The sequence below is a fragment of the Scyliorhinus torazame genome, chromosome 10 (assembly GCF_047496885.1).
Source record: "Scyliorhinus torazame isolate Kashiwa2021f chromosome 10, sScyTor2.1, whole genome shotgun sequence".
NCBI classification, from domain to species: domain Eukaryota; kingdom Metazoa; phylum Chordata; class Chondrichthyes; order Carcharhiniformes; family Scyliorhinidae; genus Scyliorhinus; species Scyliorhinus torazame.
This window is the reverse complement of record NC_092716.1, coordinates 153531442-153555168: the sequence shown is the minus strand read 5'-3', so window position 1 is coordinate 153555168 and position 23727 is coordinate 153531442. Positions and strand designations below refer to the sequence as shown.

Here is a 23727-nt window from a genome sequence, read left to right as displayed (position 1 = left end):
AAAAACAGAATCATGACATATGTAATTCCATCTGAATGGCAACTTGTGGAAGTGGATTGCAGGCTTCCAGGATGTACACTGTCATGTCTATTTATTTATAGGTATTTTTAGGGGAAGCAGTGGCGTAGTGGTATTGTCACTGGACTGGTAAACCAGAGATCCAGGGGAATGCTCTGGGGACCCAGGTTCAAATCCTGCCACTGCAGATGGTGAAATTTGAATTCAATAAAAATCTGGAATTAAAAGGTGATTGTCGATTGTTGTAAAAACCATCTGGTTCACTTATGTCCTTTAGGGAAGGAAGTCTGCCATCTTTACCTGTTCTGGCCTACATGTGACTCCAGACCCACAGCGATGGCCTTCAAGGGCAATTAGGAATAGGCAATAAATGCTGGCACAGCCTGCAACACCTCGGTCCCATGAACGAATAAAAAAAAACTAGTCACATAGCAGTTACTGTGGAAAAGGTAGAACATATCAGATTCCCAACTGCAGGAAATATATTTTAATACCAAGTCAGACACACTAACAAAGACACAGATATTGGAGTTCAACTGCCAGTCGATATCTCTATAATCTCAGCAACAGTATTAAACCCAATATCTTCCTCAATAACAACAGCATTGCTGGCCAATTTCTCCTGCTCTACAACACAGTTTCTGGTATTGACTCGTTCCCCATAATTCTCAGTGTCCGGAATAATTATTTCTATGATATCTTCATTGAGAGTTTGCTGATTTCCGACCAGGGCCTGAGCAACTACATCTTGCGATGGGTTTCCAACCACCTCTTCAGTCTCCAAAGTTACATTGTGCTCTACCTGCTGGAACGTAACACTTAGCTCATCCAAGCTCTGACCATCAGTATTTAACGTCATGTTCTCCTTGTGTTCTGTACTTGGGATTTCCACCATTTCAATGGTGTGCACATAGAGGTTTAAAACTACACTTTCGTTTCCACCTGAGTCGGCACTCTCTTGGTTGACAGTGTTTAAACCGACTTTCCTAACCCGCTTTGGAGTCAAACTAAGAGTTTTGCTTTCAGTGCTTTCCTTTTCCAAAGAGGCAATAGCTTCTGCAACCTCCCCTAAACTTCGTGCATCACTTTTCTTGTGGGATGCCCTGTGTCTCTTTAAGCTTTGGGTCATGGTGTACCCTTTTCCACATATGTCACATTTAAATGGCTTTTCAGTCAAGTGGATTCTCTGGTGCCTGCGAAGCTTGGTGGCAAGGGTATATGCCTTCCCACACTCATTACATTTAAAGGGTCTCTCCCCTGTGTGCAGGCGTTCATGAGCTCTGAAAGTGTGGGGATCCCTCAACGTTTTCCCACATATTGTACAGAGATAGACCTCTCCAGTGTGTGAAATCCGGTGCCTCCGCAATTCAGGTAATTGGGAGAAGAACTCGCCACAGTCCTCGCATTTATATGGTTTCTCTCCAGTGTGGATTCGTTGGTGGCCCCGAAGATTGCCGATCTGCCTGAAGGCTTTGCCGCAGTACGTGCAAGTGAATGGCTTTTCACCCGTATGCAGCCTCATGTGGTTCTTCAGCGAGCCTGGGTTGGCCAGCTCCTTGTCGCACACACTGCAGCGGCACGCTTTCGGGTTGCCAAGATTCATAGCCTTAAGGCGGTGGAGTTTCTTATGAATTCGGAGGGATGGTGGCCTGGCAAATGCCTTGCCACACTCACCGCATACAAATGGACGTTCTCCTGAATGCACTCGCTCGTGTTCTCGGAGATCTCTCTTCAATGCATAAGCCTTGTCGCATTGCTGACATTTGAATGGCCGCTCGCCTCTATGTAGCATCTGGTGGGCTATTAAAAAAGATAGACAAAAGATGGTGTTTAAAATAGCAACCAGCTTGCATAGAATAACCCAGCAAACTATGCTAATCAGTTCTTGGGAGTGAATAGCAGATCTCATGCCTTAGAAAAGCAAACATGGTTTCTATTTCTTTTAGCCCCTCAATTTTCCACTAATTAATTACCTTCTCGAGGGCAGTATAGTGCTGAAACGCTATAGACATGCATCTTTTACTCCCATTTTTAAAAATTAATTCAGAGGGGATGTGGGGTCCCTTGCTAAGCCAGCATTCATTGCCCATCCCCAGTAGCCACTAGGCATTAGCCCCTTCTTGAACCACTGCAGTCCGTGTGGTGTAGGTACACCCACAGTGCTGATAGTGAGGAATTTTGACCGAGCAACAGTGAAGGGTAGGTAATGAGCTGAATTCTCCATCGGTGGGATCCTCCACTTCGCCAGCAGTGCACTCATGCCCGCGGATTTCCCGACTGCTCGGGGGTGCCCACAATGGAAAACCCCATTGGCCAGCTACCGGGACGGAGAATTCCGCTGCCGATACAGGAGTGGTAGGATGGAGAATCCCACCCAATATATTTCAAAGTCAGGATGGTGAGTGATTTGAAGGAACTTCCAGGTGATGGTGTTCCCATGTGTCTGCTGTCCTTGTCCTTTTAGATGGCAATGGTCATGGTTTGGAAGATGCTGTCTAAGAAACCTTGGTGAGTTCCTGCAATGCACCTTGTAGATGGTACACACAGCTGCCACTTTGCAACAGTGGTGGGGGAAGTGGATGTTTCTGGATGGGGTGCTAATCAAGTGGGCTTATTTGTCCTGGACGGTGTCAAGCTTCTTGAGTGTTTTGGAGCTGCTCTCATCCAGGGAAGTGGAGAGTATTCCATCACACTCCTAATTTGTGCCTTGTCGATGGTGGACAGGCTTTGAAGAGTCTTGAGGCGAGTTACTCGCTGTGGGATTCCTAGTTTCTGACTGGCTCTTATAGCTACATGATTTATATGGCTTGTCCAGTTCAGTTTCTGGTCAATGGTAACTCCCAGAATGCTGATAGTGGGGAATTCAGTGATGGTAATGCCACTGAATGTCAAGGGGGCGATGATTCTGTCATGTTGGAGATGGTCATTGCCTGGTACTTGTGTGGTCCAAACATTACTTGCCACTTGCCAGCCCAAATCTGGATATTGTCCAAGTCTTGCTGCATTTGAACATGGACTGCTTCAGTATCTGAGGAGTCGCGAATAATGCTGAACATTGTGCAGTCATCATCAGTGAACATCCCCACTACTGACCTTACAATGGAAGGAATGTCATTGATGAAGCAGCTGAAGATGGTTGGATCTTGAACACTACCCTTAAGAACTTATGCAGTGATGTCCTTGGCTGAGACAAAATACCTCCTACAAATATCTTCCTTTGTGCCAGGTATGACTCCAATAGTGGAGTGTTCCCAAAACCCCTTCGACATCCCACCCACCCCATCAGGCTCCCAGTGACTTCAATTTTGCTGGAATGCACCTCACCTCTTTCGGCCATGTTTGGACCAAGGCTGTAATGAGGTCAGCAGCTGAGTGACTCTGGATGTAGAATAACCCCAGGGAAAATTTAGAAGAGCAGGGGTGGTGTTCTCCCCAGCGTCCTGACCAATATTCATCCCTCACCAACACTCCTAAAACATTACCTAATAATTATTTCACTGTGGTTTATGGGGGTAAAATGTGAGCAAATTGGCTCCAGTGTTTCCTAATGACAACAGCAACATGAAAAATTGTAAAATCGCGAGGTCACCCCTGAAAGGTGCTACATAATTCAAGTTCTCTCTCTTTTTCTTATATTTAAGACAGATATACGTGGTATTAAAGAGCTGGTACTCTGCATCAAAGGATGCAAGACTATATCAGCTGATCATCTGGCAGTCTGCCAGAAGGCTTGTCCAGATGTGAAGTGCCAATGATGCAGGGCAGCTGGGTCCTCGACCAGGAAATCCGGGAAGCTGCTTATGAAACAATAGACTTGGCAAGGTCTGTACACAAGTCTACCAAGTCTTCCCAACTGACCCAGGGAGTATTAGAACAGGAGACAGTAAAGGATGTGGGAAGATATTTTAAAAATGGTTTAACACAAAACTAAAAGAATTCTATTGCTTTTCCTCCTTAAAGTCCACTGGTTTAGCATAGTAACAAAAGATCAGACACAGAATACTTCACATAAAAATAAAACTCCACAGAGCATCAGCTCCCTCTCTGGTGAAAATGACTACAACAATTTTGGGTAACCCCTTCCTTTTACCTCTAAAACTCTCCTCTGAGCTGTAGCTCTTCCCACACTCATTGCACAGGTATGGTTTATGCCCAGTGTGGGTGAACCTATGCTTCTTCAAGTGGCACAACTGGATGAAACCTTTTCCACAGTCGTCACATCTGTACCTTCTCTCACTGGGGTCAATCTGGGAACTGTCACGCCGGCAGAACTTTCTCCTGCCCCCGGTTTTGGTTTTAGGTTTGCGTTTGCCAATGGCTTGAATGTGCTCTCCGTTTTCAGCAGGTGGTTTTAGCCCCTCCACCTTTTTGTGTGGTGTGGCCAAATCACCGCCTGATTTCTCTTTGGCTGCATGATTCGCTAGAGATTTGGCCTCTGCATTAGGGCTAACGCAGCTTTTCTCTTTTGCTTCTTTAGACTTTTCTTGGTTGTCTCTCAATGTCACTTTCTTGTTTCTGTTCTGTTTTGGTACCTGCTGCTTCGGTGTTTGAGAGTTGAGCTCAGGGTGCATCATTTGAGCTCTCCCAGTTCCAAGGCCTTTGTTGCATATTGATGACCTTAAGGTCCTCTCATCAAGTTCAGATTGATTCATTTTCTTTTGATTTTTGGGCTTAATTTCACAAGCATCTTGTGCTAATTTGTCAATCCCAGGGTCATGTTGCTTCTTTGTATTGCTCCGTTTGGAGCAAGGGGCTGGGAGGAGCACTTTTTCAATGTTATTGGTTCGTTTTAATTTTGGTGAACGTCCCAAGGCAACCCAGCTCACTTTCTTCTCTGATGATGTGTTCTGGGTTTTATGTTTGATCTGAAGCCGCTGTGACCTTTTAACTGGCTGATCTATTTTCACCACGTTCATGCCCTCTGGCTCTTTTTCAGCTGCAGGTGATTTGATACACAGTGGCTTCGACGGAAGAGGATCGGCTGGCACATCAACACCATGCGCTGGTGTATTATCCATAGACTCTTCATCCACGGGCTGTTCATCCTGCAGATCTGTTAACAAGAGGTCAGAGCATTCAATATAGAAACCCGACTGCATGTAACTATAGGTGATCAACAAGTATAAAATGACACGGTACCAAACCTCCTTCACAGCAACTCTACTCAATGGAAACTCTGATCTAAGCATACTTAGTACTTAAAAGGGGAAGTATACCCTTGAGTATTGATACACAATTCTCAATGTGCGAAACAGATGTCAGCTGCTTACTGTTAACTTGCTCTTAACAATAGCCTTGTGTTAAACTGCTGCTTGGAGCCAAATATAATTTGTACAAGCTGAACATCCTGAATATCATTTGATGGAGCCGATCATCTGTATTCACAAATTCACATGGCGGAGACGTGTGTTTAAAAGTAGACACTTAAATTTTCCACCTATTGGATGTGGTGGTACCACGGATCTTGGTCTACCTAGCAGGAATGGCTGAGGCTGAGCATATAACGTAGGCATAAGGATAGGCCATTCTGCCCCTCAAGCCTATCTAGTCATTCAATCAGATCATGGCTGATCTGCACCTCAGTTCCAGTTATCCATCTTTGATCCATATCCCTTGACCAACCAAAATCTATCAATCTCAGTCTTGAAAAAAATACAACTGTCCCAGCATCCAGTCATCTGGTGCGGAAAGTTCCCCGATTTCAATCCTCAATAACTTGGCTCTAATTTTAAGATTATGCCCACTTGTTCTGGAATTCCCCACACAAAGAAATATTTTTTCTATGTCAACCCAATTAAAACTCGATCATTTAAACACCTCAAACTAGATCACCCCTTATACTTTTTAAACGCAAATCTATGCAACCATCCCTTATTATTTAATCCTTTTAGAAAGGCAGAACCAGAAGCTGTGGTTCAACCAGAAATTGTTTAGCAAGAATCGTGAGACGAAAAGAAAATGCTCCCTATTTATCTGGAGTGGTCGAAACAGAGAGAATCTATTCTATCTACTGGGAATGGACAAAATACTTCAACCCAACCACAGAAAAAGTGCTGAAAACACAGAGTGTCTGATGTACCAGGAGTGACGGAGTATGCAAGGGCTAGTCGCTGCAATTCCACTCCCAATAAACCGCATCAGTACCCATAGTTCAATTAGATAGAGAATTAGACTATCATGGCAGTATCCACGTGGAACGACAGGTGATAATACATACACAATACCTGTGCAGAGCTTTAGAAGCACAACTTGTAGTCCATCTCGCTGAAATTAGGGAAACATAAACTACATGGTATCTACATGAAGGTATGGAAGCAGATTGCATTTACCTGTGTGAATGGTGACTGTCTCACTGTCCTTGTGTGCATTGTTTACATCTTGCATTATTTGAACTTGATTCTCCTCTGGCCACAAGAGAAGTTCCTGGCCCAGTTCGATAATTTTAGAAAGCCGGTAGTAGATCTTTCCATAAAGCTGGAAAATGACTGCATTGCTTTCCTCTTTCGTTTTTGCCTTGTTTGCATATCTATGAAAACAAAAACCCTCAGATTAATCATAGAACCATAGAAAAGTTACAGCACAGAAGGAGGCCATTTGGCCCATCTTGTCTATGCCAGCCCGAGGACACCCAGGTGCTCTTTCTAATCGTACCTTCCTGCACCCGGTCCATAGCCCTGTAGATTACAGCACTGAAGGTGCAGATCCAGGTACGAAAGAGTTTAGGAACTCCTACTACCCTCTGTATAAAGGGTTCTTCCTCCTGCCCCTCTACACATTCTGCCATTTATCTTGAATCTAAGTCCCCTGGTTCTAGAATTCTCCACCATGGGAAACAGTTTTATCCTGTGCATTATCTCTTCCCCTCATAATTTTTGACACCTCAATTAAGTCACCCCTCAGCCTTCTTTGTTCCAAGGAAAATAACCCCAACCTATCCAATCTCTCCTTGTAGCTACACTTTTCTAGCCCCGGCAACATTCTTGTAAACCTCTTCTGCAATCTCTTCAGAGCAATTACATCCTTCCTATAAAGTGGGGACCAGAATTGCACACAATACTCCAGTTGTGGCCTCACCAGTGTTTTATACAATTCCAACATTATATCTTCACTTTTATATTCTATACCTCTGCCAATGAAGGAGAGCATTCCATATGCTTTCTTGTCAGCCTTTACAACCCATTGTAACTGAGACTGGGCCTCTGCAGAATCTCTCTGTAACAGCTGTGCATCTGACCAGCTCATAGCTCAATTTATTGAACCATTTAGAAATGTATTATTTTTCAATTTAAAATTTCCACCCTACTCTCATACATGTCCTGCCACTAATGCTTAGTATAGGCACGGAGTCATCTTTTTAGCATGTGACTCGAGGGGGGGGCGGTAAAGGAAGGTGAACGGAGGAGGAAAACGTAAAATGGAACTTTTGCAAAGATGTGTGTCTCTATTGTAGACGGGAATGTAGTCCAGAGGACGTCTGTAATTCATTTGAGGTTTGCTCCCAAAATTTAAGACACGACCTAATCCTTCCAATTAAATTCAGCCTGTGCTAATTCTCAAGTATCTTCCAATATATCTGAATTCTTTTTGTGTCATTTTGTAATTGTGCGTGTATTCCAGTTTTAAGGTCAGTCTAGGGTGGAATATTTACATGCTTTATAGCTTTATAGAATAGATAGAGGGCATCCAACAGAGGGCAGCAGTGAGAAGTGACTGAGGATAGGGGCAGCACGGTGGCGCAGTGGGTTAGCCCTGCAGCCTCACGGCGCCGAGGTCCCAGATTCGAACCCGACTCTGGGTCACTGACCGTGTGGAGTTTGCACATTCTCCCTGTGTCCGCGTGGGTCTCGCCCCCACAACCCAAAGGTGTGCAAGGTAGGTGGATTGGCCACACTAAATTGCCCCTTAATTGGAAAAAATGAATTGGGTACACTAAATTTAAAAAAAAAGTGACTGAGGAGGATTCTGGGAGTAGCTGAACCCAATGTCAAAAAATGGTAAAGCCCCAAAAATTACATTGCTGTATTGTTTCCAGCCTTCCGCTCTCTTCAAACCAGAGAGAGACAGAGAAACAGAGAGAGAGAAAGAGACAGAGAGAGAGAAAGAGACAGACAGAGAGACAGAGACAGAAACTGCTAAATCATCAGAGCTGGACTTCTGGTGAGGGGAATGTGCTGAGTGCATGCAGTGAAGGTGGCTCTCCTCTGGGAACTCAGAAAAACACAATTTGTAATGCGAAAATAGCCCACCAAATCTGTTGAATGCCCCCCCTTCCCCTCCCTCACAAGACAGCCGCAACCATCGAAAAATGACTGGAAGGGTCGGCAGAGTCGGCTAAAGCCGGAGAGGAGGAACAGGGTGATGATCAGCCGAGGAGAGAGTTGGAGCCAGCCACACACGTGCGAGCTGGGCCGCAGGGAACCATGCTAGATTTTCCACTGATAAGTGAGGACCAGGAGAGGAGGTCGCACCGCCAGAATTTCCGTACCTTGGACCCATCGGAGGGCATCGAGGGCAGAAACCCCATAAATATGTGGCCCAGACGCTGGGTAACCTGGTCGGAAGGGAGAGCTTCCCCAAACCCCCGGAGATAGGCAGAGCCCACAGGTCACTCTGGCCGAAACCTAAAGCAGGAAAGGAGCCAAGTGCAGTAATAGTGATGCTGCACCGATACGAGGATTGGGAGAAGAACCTGAACTGGGAAAGGTACACTCAGCCCTGCCAGTGGGAAGGCCATTGAATCCGAGTTTACCAAGACATTGGGGCAGACCCGGAACTGAACACAGCCAAGCGGCCTTGTACAAGAGTGGGGTGTGATTTGGGATGCTGTGCCTGGCCAAACTGTGGATAACCTTCAAGGGGAAGGAATTCTACTTCACCGTGCCGGCCGAGGCGGATGGGTTTGTGTGCAGACACGAGCTGAGAAGGCAACAGAAACAGTGATGACGAATTTGTTTCAAAAAGAAAGACATTTGCGCACGACAAAACTGTCTCGCTTTCGACCTCTCTTTAAGTACCAGGAAGGAGGGGCACAAGAGTAGAAACAGGTATTGGGGGAGAGAGAGGGGGGGGGAAAGAGGGTAAAGGGGAAGACAACAGGGGATTGCTCCCAGCTGGGGGGCCACCATACTAGCGAGGAAGCCAGTGCGGGGAAGTACAGGCGAAGGAGCGGCCGCAGCTCAGCTCCCAGCAAGGGGGGGGGAGTGCCTGGCAGAGGGCGGGAGCAGTTGCGGACAAGAGGGGAGGACAGACCCAAGAAGGGGCACAGGGGGGAGGAGAGGTGGGTAAAATGCTGGCTACAATAGGCTGCACACGGTGGCAGCGAAAACAGCGACACCAAGAGAAGCCACCTTGGTGGACCCCGAAACAAAAGTTGGAAACAGAAACCTCCCATCAGAATAGTCATCTGGAATGTCAGGGGACTTAATGGCCTGGTGGAAAGATCCAGAGTCTTCGCCCACCTGAAAAATCTGAGGGCCGATGTTATCTTCCTCCCGAAGACACACCTGAGGGAGAGGGACCGACTGCTGCTAAGGAAGAGCTGGGTGGGCCAGACTTACCAATCGTGTTACAGGACGAGGGCTAGGGGGGTGGCCATGAACAAGAGGACAGCAGTCACGGTGACAAAGACGATTATGGAACCCGGGGGATGGTACGTCATGGTTAGTGATGCTCTGGAAGGAGCATCAGTGGTCCTCGTGAACGCATGCGCTTCCAACTGGGACGACATAAAGAAACTATGGCAGAAATTCCCGACATAGATACACACCAGCTAGGGGGCGGGGGTGTACTTAAACTGCGTACGGGACCCACAGACTGACAGATCCAGCCCCAAAATCAAGGAAACTAACGAATATGGCAAAGGAGCTGAACACCTTCAAGGAGCAGTGGACCCATGGAGGTTCACGCACCCAGGTGAGAGAGAGTTCTCCTCCTTCTCCCAGGTCCACAGGGTTTACTTAAGGACCGATTTCTCTGTAATGGAGAAATCAGTGCCTCCAGGGGTACTGGGAGCGGAATACTCTGCAATTGTAAACTCTGACCAGCTCTACACTACGTGGATGTGCAGCTGGAAACAGGCTGGGCTCAACACCCCCATGGAGGCTGGACATGGCCCTCCTTGCCAATAAAGCTTTTTGCGATCGGGTATCACAGGCCATAGATGGATATGAAACCAACACCCAGAATAGGAAGGTCTCGCCCTCAGCATTCTGGAGGCGCTGAAGGCAGTTATAAGAGGTAAATTATCGCATACAAAGCATACAAAGACAGGGAGGAGAGGGTGGCCAGGCAACAGCTGGACGACTCCGTACTGGGGTTAGACCGGCAGTACTCCCCATCCCAACCTTGGAAATGCTGGCGGAGAGAAAAAGTTGCAAGTGGACTTCGTGGGGGAAGACAAGAGACAGGACCTGGAAGCACCACTAGAACTGGGGGAAGTCATGGAGGATATCAACTATACGCAGACGGGGAAGGTGCCGGGTTCAAATGGATTCCCAGCGGACTTTGACACAAAATTTGTGTCAGCACTGGCCCTGCACCTGTGGAAGATGGTCGCAGACTCGCGAGTAAGAGGCACCCTGCCACCAACATTGGCCCAGGCCTCAATATTGCTGATACCCAAAAAGGACAAAGACCGGACAGAGTGCAGGTCCTGCAGGCCCATATCACTCCTTGTCACAAAGATCCTGAAGACCCTGGCGAGGCAGCTAGAGAGTTGCATGCCAGAGGCAGTCGCGGAAGACCAGACGGGCTTTGTCAATGGCAGGCAGCTAACATCGAATATTAGGTGCCTGCTGAATGTGATCATGGCTCCATCCGGGGATAGAACACCAGAAGAGATCATCTCCCTGGACGCAGAAAAGGCTTTTGGCAGAGTCGAATGGAAATACCTCATAGAAGTACTGGAACGGTTTGGGTTTGGGCCAGGATTCACCTCCTGGGTGAAACTGCTGTACACTGTACACAGATGATAGAGTAGCGACCCTGGAGGAACTAACAGAGGTTCCAGCTATCAAGAGGGAATGACCTGCGATACATTCAAGTCAAAAACTTCCTCCGCAAAGAAACAATGACATTGTCCTACTCATTAGTAGAAAACCTATGGGATGGGAACTGTGGGGGCATTATGGGCGACTGCTGGGGGGGTGATGCTCCTCCTGGACCAGACAAGGATTAAATGGGAGGATAAACTAGGATTAGAGATAGGTGGAGGACTCTGGAATGAAGCACTGCACAGGGCGAACTTCACCTCCACATGCGCAGTGCTGAGCCTAACGCAGCTAAAGGTGGTGCACAGAGTGCATCTGACCAGAACATGAATGTGTAGGTTCTTCCCAGAGGTGGAGGACAAATGTGAACGGTGCCAGGGAGGCCCGGCCAATCACACCACATGTTCTGGACTTGGCGGGTCTTGAACATCCTTCTTCAAAGCCATTTCTAGGGTTAAGGCCACAAGACATAGGAGCAGAATTAGGTCACTTGGCCCATCGAGTCTGCTCCACCATTCAATCATGGCTGATATTTTTCTCATCCCCATTCTCTTGCCTTCTCCCCATAACCCCTGATCCCCTGGTTAATAAAGAACCTATCTTTGTCTTAAAGGCACTCAGTGATTTGGCCTCAACAGCCTTCTGCGGCAAAGAGTTCCACAGATTCACCACCCTCTGGCTGAAGATATTCCTCCTCATCTCTGTTTTAAAGGATCATCCCTTTAGTCTTGAGATTGTGTCCTCTGATTCTAGTTTTTCCTACAACTCTATCCAGGCCTCGCAGTATCCTGTAAGTTTCAATAAGATCCACCCTCATCCGTCTAAACTCCAACGAGTACAGACCCAGAGTCCTCAACCGTTCCTCATAGGATAAGCTGTTCATTCCAGGGATTATTCTTGTGAACCTCCTCTGGACCCTTTCCAAAGCCAGCACACCTTTCCTTAGAAACAGGGCCCAAAACTGCTTACAATACTCCAAATAGGGTCTGATCAGGGTTGTGGGAGTGAGGGTGGAGCCATGCCCAAAAGTGGCAGTCTTCGGGTTATCGATCAGCCTGTAAACGTATCTCGGCCATATTGAGGAATGTAAAAATGTTTGCTGCTCAAAGGGCGAACACGGCTACAGTTATTGTTACGAAGATGTTCGCTTGTAAATATATAAGTGTTGGTTTTGCAGGTTTTTTTCTTCTGATAATGTATAATTTTTATGGCTATAAAATATGAATACTCAGTAAAAATATTTCTAAACATTTTTTTAAAAACAGAATAATACAGCAGTGTCTGCATGCAAACACTGTTTAAAAAACGGCTTCCATCTCCAGGCAAAACCCTCCATAGACCCTCTCATGGTGAACTTGATTTTTTTTCCCCCAGTCTCAGGAACTCTGCCAGGTTGCTCACCCACACCCCCAGCTTCGGCGACCCTGAAACTCTCCACTCCCACAAAATCCATCTCCGGACTATCAGGGAGGCAAAGGCCAAGACATCGGCCTCTCTCATCCCCTGGACTCCTGGGTTTCCGACACCCGAAAACAGCCACTTCTGGACTCGGGGCAAACTTCACCTTCAGACAAGCCCAAAATACGTGGACATGGTTCGCGGCCCCCCGCGCACCGCTCACACCTATCTTCCACCCCCTCAAATAACCTGCCCATTCTGGCCACCGTCATTTGCACCCTATGGGAGCCCCGATAGGAGAAGTTAAACGGAAGTGGGGGGACGGGCTGGGGAGGGAAATGGAGGCTGGGCTTGCCTTCACCTTCACCCCCCCCCCCCCCCCCCACCCCCCCCACCCAGGGTGGTGCTACCGATCGGCAGCTGAGCAGGATTCTAGCACACAAAGAGGATACATTCACTCTCCTCAAAGCTTCCTCTCATAGCCGAGCCTCCATTTCCCTCCCCAGCTCCTCCTCCCACTTCCGTTTAACTTCTCCTATCGGGGCTCCCTCCCAATCCATTAACTCCTTATAAATCTCCGACACCCTACCCTCACCAACTCCTGTTTTTGACACCATCCCTGGGGCGGTAGGTCGGGAAAGGACGGCACCTGCGTCCTCATGTAATCCGCACCGGTAAGTACCGGAATCCATTCCTGCTGGGCAGCTCATACTCCTCTTCCAAGTCCTCGCGACTCGAAAAGCTGCCCCCTACAAATAGGTCCCCAAACCATCCGATCCCCGCCTGTTGCCTCCCCGTAAACCCAGTGTCCAACCCGCTGGTGCAAATCTACGATTCCCACAAATCGGTGCCCAGATAGAGGCACCCTCCAACCTCAGATCCTGCTGCCACTGTCCCCACACCTTCAGGGCCGCCACCACCACCGGGCTCGTGGAGTACCTGGCCGGCAAGAACGGCAGAGGCGCCATCAACAGTGTCCCTAAGCTTGTGTCCTTACAAGAGGCGGCCTCCTTCTGCTCCAATGCTCACCCCTTCCCCACTACCCACTTCCTAGCCATGGCTATATTCACATGCCCAGTAATAGTTCATCATATTTGGAAAGACCAGCCCATCCCCGCCCACATCCCTGTTCCAACAGCACCTTCTTTACCATGGGGATTTCCCGTTCACACAAATCCCAAGATCAAAGCATTAATTTTCCTGAAAAAAGCCTTTGGAATAAAGATCGGAAGGTTCTGGAAAACAAATATGAACCTCGGGAGTACCGTCATTTTCACGATTTGCACCTGCCCCGTCAGCGACAACATGAGCACGTCCCATCTCTTAAAATCCCCCTTCATTTGCTACACCAACTGTGCCAAATTCAATTTGTCTAGTTGTTCCCATCCTCGCGCCGCCTGGGTGCCCAAGTACCTAAAGCTCATCCCCACCACTTTAAACGGCAGCTCGCTTAACGTTCTCTCCTGGTCCTCTTATAAATTCCTCAGAAACCACATTCTGCCACCCCCGCCAGCAGTCTTATCCATCACAATGTAATCGATCCGCGAGTACACCCTGTGCACATATTCCTTTGCCCTCAGCCTCCCAAACCGCCACGGGCCACCCCCACCCCCATACCCTTCATGACCCTTCAGCTCCTTCACCAGCGCCGACACCCTCCCCGATCGCTGACTGGACCGGTCCAATCTCGATTCGCTAACCGATGACGAGTCCAGGTGCAGCATCGTCCCCAACACTTACCTCACGAATTCAACATCGTCCCAATATGGATATAAACGTTCACCAGGACTATTGGCATCCCCTCCAATTTCCCGCTCACCATCACGAAGCTTCCCCCCTGCTCCCCCCCAGTCTGCTACTATATTCCCCAACTCATATATTCCCCGGTTATTTATCAGCATCACCAAGCGTCTTCATATCCAATCCTGAGTGAAAGACCCACCCTTTCCTTAGCCTAGTCTGGTCTCCGATCTTCAAATGCGCTTCCTGTAAAAATGCCTTTAAGCTGCTCAGATGCGCGAACATGCACAATTGTTTGACCAGCCCATTCAGCCCCCCTCCCCTGCCCTTCTTGGGCAGCCCCCAGCCCGCGTCACGCAACCCTCCAGACTCGCCCTCGGATGTCCACCGTCATCAACTCCCTACTTACTGCACATTGACAGCCCCACCCCAGTCAGCAGTGCCCCCTTTCCCCTTCCCTGAACAAAACAATAATCCCACCCCCCTCTAGCACTCTAACCACCTGTTCACCCCCCACTGTACTCCCATGAACTAGCTCGCCCAGCGAGCCTAGCAGTCCCCACCCATGGCGCCAAGCATCCGACACCCACCGATTTCCCTCCACCTTGCTTGCACCCCATAGTGCAAGCAACAATAACATTGAAAAAAAAGGTGCACTCACCCTCCACGATCCTCCAGCACCCACCGAAAAAACCCATAGAAAAGCTGAACAGCTCCCGAGAGAAGAGAGGTTCTCCCCTAACCATCACCCAAAACGAAGCAAAGCAATAAAACAAAAAAGGCAGAGAACACTAACAAGTCTTCACATTTCCTCCAAAGTTCAATGTCCTCCCTCTCCTGCAAGTTCATTGTGTCTCAAGAACTCCATTGCCTCCTCCGGTGTTCCAAAATAATACTCGCGGCCGTTGTGGGTCACCCAGAGGTGGGCCGGGTACAGCATCCCAAACTTCACCGCCTTCTTGAAGATGGCAGCCTTGACCCGGTTGAATCTGGCTCTTCTCTTTGCCAGTTCCACACCCAGGTTCTGATATACCTGAAGCTCGTTACCTTCCAAGGTGCATCTCCTCATCTGCCTGGACCACCGGAAGATCTTCTCTTTATCCAAGAACCGATGTAACCTCACGACCATCGCCCTTGGCGGCTCAGTCGCCTGCGGCTTACTCATCAGCGCCCTGTGTACCCGATCGACCTCCAGTGGCCAGTCGAAGGCCCCATCCCCCAACAGCTGCTCCAGCATTTTAGCTACACAAGAGCCTGTGTCTGCCCCTCAATGCCCTCCGGCATCCCAACAATTCTCAAATTGTGCCTCCGGGAGCGGTTCTCCAAATCCTCCATTTTCTCCATGAGCCGCTTCTGGGTCTCCCTCAACATCCCAATCTCTGCCTCCAATGCGGTAAGCTGCTCCTCGTGCTCTCCCACCAACTCCTCCACCTTCTGGATCGCCTGGCTCTGGGTCTCCAGCCTCAGCTCCACACGGTTGATCCCATATTTCATGGATCTCCCACCTTCGCCAGGTCCTCCTGAGACTCCATCCTCTGCTGGCTGAACATTTCATTCAGAAAGACCACCAATTGCTCCGCTGACCATTGGACTGGTAGGGCTGACCCCTTGCTCTCCGCCATCTTACCCTGTGTCGCACAAAGAGTTTCTTGCTCTTGCAGCTCTTTTACATAAGAACATAAGAACTAGGAGCAGGAGTAGGCCATCTGGCCCTTCGATCCTGCTCCGCCATTCAATGAGATCTTGGCTGATCTTTTGTAGATTCAGCTCCACTTTCTCGCCCGAACACCATAACCTTTTATTCCTTTATTCTTCAAAAAACTATCTTTATCTTAAAACATTCAATGAAGGAGCCTCAACTGCTTCACTGGGCAGGGAATTCCATAGATTCACAACCCTTTGGGTGAAGAAGTTCCTCTTGAGCTCAGTCCTAAATCTACTTCCCCTGATTTTGAGGCTATGCTCCCTAGTTCTGCTTTCACCCGCCAGTGGAAACAACCTCCCCGCATCTATCCTATCTATTCCATTCATAATTTTACATGTTTGTATAAGATCCCCCGTATCCTTCTAAATTCCAACTAGTGCAGTCCCAGTCCACTCAACCTCTCCTCGTAGTCCACCCTCGTAATCCAATTTTTCTAAACCTACTTCTGGTCTGCGGATCAATCCAGCGATCTCACCAGTGGAGTATAACTTTCCTCCACCACCTCTCACACTTTTTTCTCCAAAACATACGCCCAGCAACCTGGGAAAAGGACCGAGAAAAACACCTCGAGTGGGAGCTGCCAAATGTGTGTCCATTCACTCCATGGCCACCACCGGAAGTCGTCGTCTGCATGCAAACACGGTACTGCAGGCCATTTAGTAAAATTGACTTGTTCAAAATATATTGAAATAATAGAAAAGACTATATAGGAAGAATGATCAGGTGGCCATGAATTGGAAAGAAGTGGAAGGAGTGATTTAAAGGCCATTCTGGCTGTTTCAGGATTTCTTTCGGACCATTTTCACCTGCTCAGCTTCATATTTCTTTACTGAAATGGAGTATCCTTGTCATCTGTGAGGTGCATAGATATGAAGGAACTTTTCTCCTCAGCAGATGAGGCAGTAACCAGAAGGCATAGATTTAAGGTAAAGAGCTGGAGATTTAGAAGGGATTTGAGGAAAAACATTTTCAACCAGAGAGTGGTTAGAATCTGGAACTCGCCTGAAAGGAAGGTAGAAGCGGGAACCCTCACAACATTTAAGAAGCATTTAGGTGAGCACTTAAACACCATACCATACAAGGCTACAGGCCAAATGCTGGAAAACGGAATTAGAGTGGATAGGTGTTTGATGGCTATCGTGGACTCTTCTCATGCTGTAAGGATTCTATGACTCTGTGCATGGGAGAAATTAGCCCTTTTTGGTGTCAACTGTAAGTGGACCAGTTCATTTAAATTGAAGTGTTTGAAGGTGGCACAGTGGTTAGCACTGTTGCCTCGCGGCACTGAGGACCCGGATTTGATCCCAGCCCAGGTCACTGTCCGTGTGGAGTTTGTACATTCTCCCAGTGTTTGTGTGGGTCAACCCAAAGATGTGCAAGGTAGTGGATTAGATGCTAAATTGCCACTTAATTGGAAAAAGAAATAGGATACTCTAAATTTATTTTTTTTAAAGTTAAAGTGTTTGAAATAAATTCGCTTTCATCACAGGTGAAGCAATGTAACAGCACAGTCCTCCTCACTAACATCTGGGGGCTTGTGCCAAATTTGGGAGAGCTGTCTCACAGACTAATTAAGCAACAGCCTGACAATCACACTCTCAGAATCATACCTTACAGACAATGACCACTGACACCATTCCTGGGTATGTCCTGTCTGACCGGAAGGGCAAACCCAGCAGAGGTGGCGGCACAGTGGTATACCGTCAGGGGGGAGTTGCCCTGGGAGTCCTCAACATCGACTCTGGACCCCATGAAGTCTCATGGCTTCAAGTTAAACATGGGCAAGGAAACCTGCTGATTACCACGTACAGGCCACCATCAGCTGATGAATCAGTACTCCTCCATGTTGAACACCACTTGGAGGAAGCACCGAGGGTGACAAGGGTGCAGAATATGCTCCGAGTGGGGGACTTCAATGTCCATCACCAAGAGTGGCTCGGTAGTACCCCCACAGACAGAGCTGGCCAGGTCCTAAAGGACATACCTGCTAGACTGGGACTGCAGCAGGTGGTGAGGGAACCAACAAGAGGGAAAAACATACTTTACCTCCCCTCACCAATCTGCCTGCTGCAGATGCATCTGTCCATGACAGTATCAGTAGAAGTGACCACCATACAGTCCTTGTGGAGACAAAGTTCCGTCTTCACATTGAGGATATCCTCCATCGTGTTGTGTGGCACTACTACCGTGCTAAATGGGATAGACTTCGAACAGGTCTAGCAGCTCATGACTGGGCATCCATGAGGCGCTGTGGGCCATCAACAGCAGCAGAATTGTATTCAACCACAATCTGCAATCCCATGGCCCGGCATATCCACTGTTCTACAATTAAGCCAGGGGATCAAACCTGGTTCAATGAAGAGTGCAGGAGAGCATGCCAGGAGCAACATCAGGCATACCGAAAAATGAGGTGTCGACCTGGTGAAGCTACGACACAGGACTACTTGTGTGCCAAACAGCATAAGCAGGAAGTGATAGACAGAGCTAAGCGATTCCACAACAAAAACACATCAGATCTAAGCTCTGTAGTCCTGTCACATCCAGCCGTGAATAGTGGTGGACAATTAAACAACTCAGTGGAGGAGGAGGCTCCACAAATATCCCCATCCTCAAATGATGGAGGAGCCCAGCACATATGTGCAAAAGACAAGGCTGAGGCATTCGCAACAATTCTCAGCCAGAAGTGCCGAGTGGCTGATCCATCTCGGTCTCCTCCGGAGGTTCCCAGCTTCACAGATGTCAGTCTTCAGCCAATACTATTCACTCCACGGGATATCAAGAGATGGTTGAAGGCACTAGATACTGACAATATCCCAGCAATAGTACTGAAGACTTGTGCTCCAGACCTTCCCGCAGCCCTGGCCAAGCTGTTCCAGTACAGCTACAACACTGGCATATACCCGGCAATGTGGAAAATTGCCCAGGTGTGTCCTATACACAAGAAACAGTACCAATCCAACCCAGTCAATTACCATCCTATCAGTCTACTCTCCGTCATCAGCAAGATCAAAGGAGTCATCAACAGTGCTATCAGGCGGTACTTACTCAGCAATAACCTGCTCACGGACGCTCAGTTTGGGTTCCGACAGAGTCACGCAGCTCATGACCTCATTACAGCGTTGGTTCAAACGTGGACAAAAGCGCTGAATGCTAGAGGTGAGGCGAGTGACATCAAGGCAGCATTTGACCGAGTAAGGGATCAAGGAGCCCTAGCTAAACTGGAGTCAATAGGAATCGGGGGGAAACTCTCTACTCGTTAGAGTCATATCTGGTACAAAGTAAAATGGTTGCAGTAGTTGAAGATCAAACATCTCAACTCCAGGCCATCATTGCAAGCATTCCTCAGGGTAGTGCCCTAGCCCCAACTATCTTCAGCTGCTTCATCAATGACCTCCCTTCCGTCATAAGATCAGAAGTAGGGATGTTTGCAGATGACTGCATAATGTTCAGCATCATCCGCGACTCCTCAGATAATGAAGCAGCCCATGTCCAAATGCAGCAAGACCTGGACAAAAGCAAATTACTTCAGATGCTGGAATCTGAAACCAAAAACGAAAATGCTGGAAAATCTCAGCACGTCTGGCAGCATCTGTCGGGAGAGAAAAGAGCTAACGTTTCGAGTCCAGATGACCCTTTGTCAAAGCTCTGGACAATATGAGCTGACAAGTGGCAAGTTACATTTGCGCCACACAAGTGCTAGGCAATGACCATCTCCTACGAGAGATGATCTAACCACCACCCCATGACGTTCAATGGCATTAGCATCGCTGAATCCTCCATAATCAACATCCTGTGGGTTACCATTGATCAGAAACTGAACTGGACTAGCCACATTAATACCGTGGCTACCAGGGCAGGTCAAAGACTAGGAATCCTATGGCAAGTAACTCACCTCCTGACCCCCCAAAGCCTGTCTACCATCTACAAGGCACAAGTCAGGAGTGTAATAGAATACTATTACACGTGCCATTATCAGTGCAGCTCCACAACACTCAAGAAGCTCGACACCATCCAGGACAAAGTAGCCCGCTTGATTGCTCCCCCTTCCACAAACATTCAAACCTTCCACCACCGACAAACAGTGGCAGTCCATGTGTATCATCTGCAAGATGGACTGCAGTAACTCACCAAGTTCCTCAGACAGCACCTTCCAAACACACAACCACTACCATCCAGAAGGACAAGAGCAGCCGATGCCTGGGAACTCCACTATCTGGATGTTCCCCTTCAAGTCATTCACCACCCTGACTTTGAAATATATTGTCGCTCCTTCACTGTCGCAACATCCTGGAACTCCCTTCCTAACAGCACGGTAGGTGCACCTACACCTGAAGGACTGCAGCGGTTCAAGAAGGCAACTCACCACCACCTTCTGAAGGGCAACTAGGGATGGGCAATAAATGTTGACCTAACCAGCGACGCTCACATCCCGCAAATTAATTTTTTTAAAAACTGACTTCCTCTCACTTCTGCAAAGGGAATCAGAATTAAGAAAAAGAATTGAGTAGACAACATGTTCTGCTTCATTGACTCTTGGCACCAATAACAATCATGGAGGAGTCATCAGTTTTTAGATACTATTTGATGACGCCAACATAGATACAGGAGCTGGCCACTGATCAAATCACAGTGCTGCTATCTTACTAAGCCAGTTGGCTTTTTGCACTGCATCTAGTCATTTCCAATTCCTTTAATGGTTTGAAAGTTTTGAATACACAATAATATTGGTGTAGCTGGATTCAGCAGATAAAAGTAACATTCAATGTATGTGGATATTTGTAAGCCTCCATTGTTAGGAAGAGCACCCTAATACTGAAGATAATTATTTTATTGAATATTTTCAGAGGCTTGGAGTAGTGACTTACTGTGTTGGTGTCGATCAAGGTGCCAACATACATATTTCACCAGAAACAAATCAGTTATTGACCCTCTTGGATCATTACAGGACATTTGTAGTTCAATGCTCCCACATGGGTCGACACCATTGAATTAGATTTTCGGATAAACCGAAACGTAATAAGCACGTTAATGGAGAATCTCTGTTGAGTGCCATCACGTTTATAATAAAGATTGCATTACCTCATCCAGTTTGAGAATGGCTGATTGACCTTCTGTGTTTCTGGTGCTCCTGCCTTTTCATCCTTTTCTCTAAGCTGTGGTAACAAAGACAATCAGTCACGATGAAAAGGAGAGACATGCAGATTCATAGCATATCTGTCGTTGTAATTGTGCTTGTTCACACATTTACAGTGTACTCTAACTACATGTACCTTGCTTCAGTGAGGATGTTACCATTATTGCTATGACACAGGTTTGATAAGTCAGAAACATAAATGATTATTTAATAAAGATTACAATTAAACTACTCGTTCCTCCCCAAATACATTCTATAAATGTATCCTGTTCAGCAACAGAGCCATTTGTTATCTAAAATTTATAATCAAAAACATCCTGACAACAATCAAGGCACCTTTGGAAATGTACTCTAATTTTGCTCTCTAGTATGAAGTTATGGAGATAACCCTACTGTGCAAATTTAAAGGAATATTTGGGCTGCAACAGACCAGTAGTGATTTACTGCATCACTGCGAAACGACACATCTTTCTCTTCATGTCATAATTTACTCCTCTTGTCTATGTGGGGCAGTACCTTGTGTTTGATGGGTGTAGGAGGTGATGAATTTGTACATGGCAACTGATTTCTTGTTAAACTTGCTGCAACAACTTTACAAGTCTTGAAACTGCTGTGTGAATATTAAACACCAAGACTCAACCACGCTGACAACAACTGTGGAGTTTTAGTCTGGATAAATTTACAAAATTTATTACAAATTACAAAATGTGTAAAGCATCCAGCAAAACCAAGAAAGGAGTTTAGAGATGGTGATGGTGTCAACAAACATTTCTATAACAAGGAATGAAAGATTTCCATGGTAATTTAAAGACGCATCACGCTCATCTATCTGATGTGCTTGAAGCAACTTAGTAGTACAAAACTTGAGTATTTCTGAAAGAAAAATCTGCCGAAGCTTTTCTTCCAGCACTCATCAGGACAGATGCAAGAATGCCAAATTTCAAAGGAAGCAACAATTTATACTGCATGAGAAAAGGTGTTGCTTGGTTTGCAAGCTGGTTCTGGTTGGTGGAGGTGTTGATATGGAAAAAGCACCAGGTTGCTATTTTCCTCCATGCTTTTGTTTAATTTAAATAAGGCATAATGCCTTTACATATTCATTTTGTCTGCAGAGGAACCGGTTCCTGCATATGTTGAATGTAGCATCTAGCAAGTTTAGGTGAGTTACAATGCAAGCCCAACTGATAATTTTAAACTGGTTGTTAGTGTAATTTTCAGCACACTTGGGATTTTTCAGCAAGTGTTTCCCCAATCATAGAATTATATCCAACGCTTCGATATCATGTCTGTTTATTCAATTATGTACTTAATTGACATTTTGACTGATGAATGTTACTGCCTATTTTCTACATCTATCATGCAGTCAAACTCAAGATATTAAAGGACTTCTGGGTGGAAGGATTTCTGAAGATGCTATGTACCTCCTTTGACAGGGAAGATGCCAGTCCATTTACGTCATCACATTCCAGTTTTCCTTCGAGGGGTCCAAAAAATACTCCTCTGGGAAGTGCCTTGGAAACACACCAGATGCCCAGTTGATTCTCCCGAGTCTGGGATGGTCCTGCTGCCAAACCAAGAGGAAGTGTGTAGAAGGCTCGGCATTGCAACCCAAGCGTCACTGGTGTATCTTTTATAAAAGGTGGTAGGCCGTGCACTGGACATCTCTTTTCAAAGAACTCCTGACAGTCCTCACAGACTGGAGGGAAAAAAAATTAAATAGTAAAATGTAGACAACAAGCGGGATTCTCTGTTCCTGAGACTAAGTGTTGATGCCGCCACAGGATCCGTGGACCTTCCCGACTGTAAAACTGGCGTCGAACCTGGACCAGCAACTGTGGAGGGAGGGGTTAGCACCGGCGCCACATGGAAAATGGATGTGGGATTAGCCGGGTCAGTGATTGACACTCGGGAGGTTTACATGTGGAGCCTCATATACACATTACAATCCCCACACACACCATCCTGGCCAACAAAATGGCACTGGTTGTGCTGGAGCATGCCCATACAGCTGATGGGTCAACCGGGGCTGAGGGTACTAGGAGGGTGGCCTGGGGCGACACTTATACGACCGGTGGCCCGAGGTTCACAGTGGGCAGTCAGCGGTGTGTTCAGCTGCATGGTTGCCTTGCCGGCTGCGGCAATGGTGCTTCATGCCTGTCTACCCCGACCCCACAGCCCACCTCCTGGCCACCCCCCACCACTTCCCCCAGCCCTGGCAGAAGCCCCCCAACCAGCAGCACAACTGTCAGCAAACTATGGCGATGTTGGACACTTTTCATACCCCCCTCTCTCTCCCTCAGCAGCCATGATGCCGGTTTCACGATTTTTAAAAGCAAAAATGAACCGCGCCGTCGGGAACTCAGCCCATTGGAAATGGAGAATCGCAAAGAATACAGGGTCAGGCCACTAATGATATGCAGACGGTGTTCACTGTACGTGTGTACCGGACCACATTGACACCGCTGTCGAAATGACAGAGAATTGCGATTTGGAGTCAAAATCAGCGATGTTACTTCTGCGGCAACAGAAACACCCCCGCCAACGCAGCCCGGCCCGCACCGCCATTTGCAAGGCCTGCGGCAAGAAGTGGCACTTCGCTGCGGTGCGCCAGGCCCGCTCAGTCGCTGTTATTGCACCGACGCCCCTCGCGTACAGACAATGGGCGCCGCCATCTTCACCTCCCCGGACAACGCGCGGCCAGTGGGCGCCGCCATCTTCTCCCCCTCAGACCACACGCGGCCAGT

General features: G+C 47.5%; 1 protein-coding gene across 4 annotated transcripts in view; it reads right to left on the bottom strand.

Annotated features, from left to right (window-relative positions):
- Positions 1-453: 453 nt before the first annotated feature.
- znf408 (zinc finger protein 408) overlaps positions 454-23727 on the bottom strand; it is a 109758-nt gene continuing 86484 nt past the window's right edge. For all 4 annotated transcript variants that reach the window (XM_072518840.1, XM_072518839.1, XM_072518837.1 and 1 more), the window contains 5 exons: positions 22405-22679; positions 20929-21002; positions 6348-6544; positions 4109-5071; positions 454-1818 (listed from right to left, as the gene is read on the bottom strand). In XM_072518840.1, the coding sequence (XP_072374941.1) occupies positions 551-1818; positions 4109-5071; positions 6348-6544; positions 20929-21002; positions 22405-22679 (2777 nt within the window). In that variant the 3' untranslated portion in view covers positions 454-550. The remainder of the gene's footprint in view (positions 1819-4108; positions 5072-6347; positions 6545-20928; positions 21003-22404; positions 22680-23727) is intronic.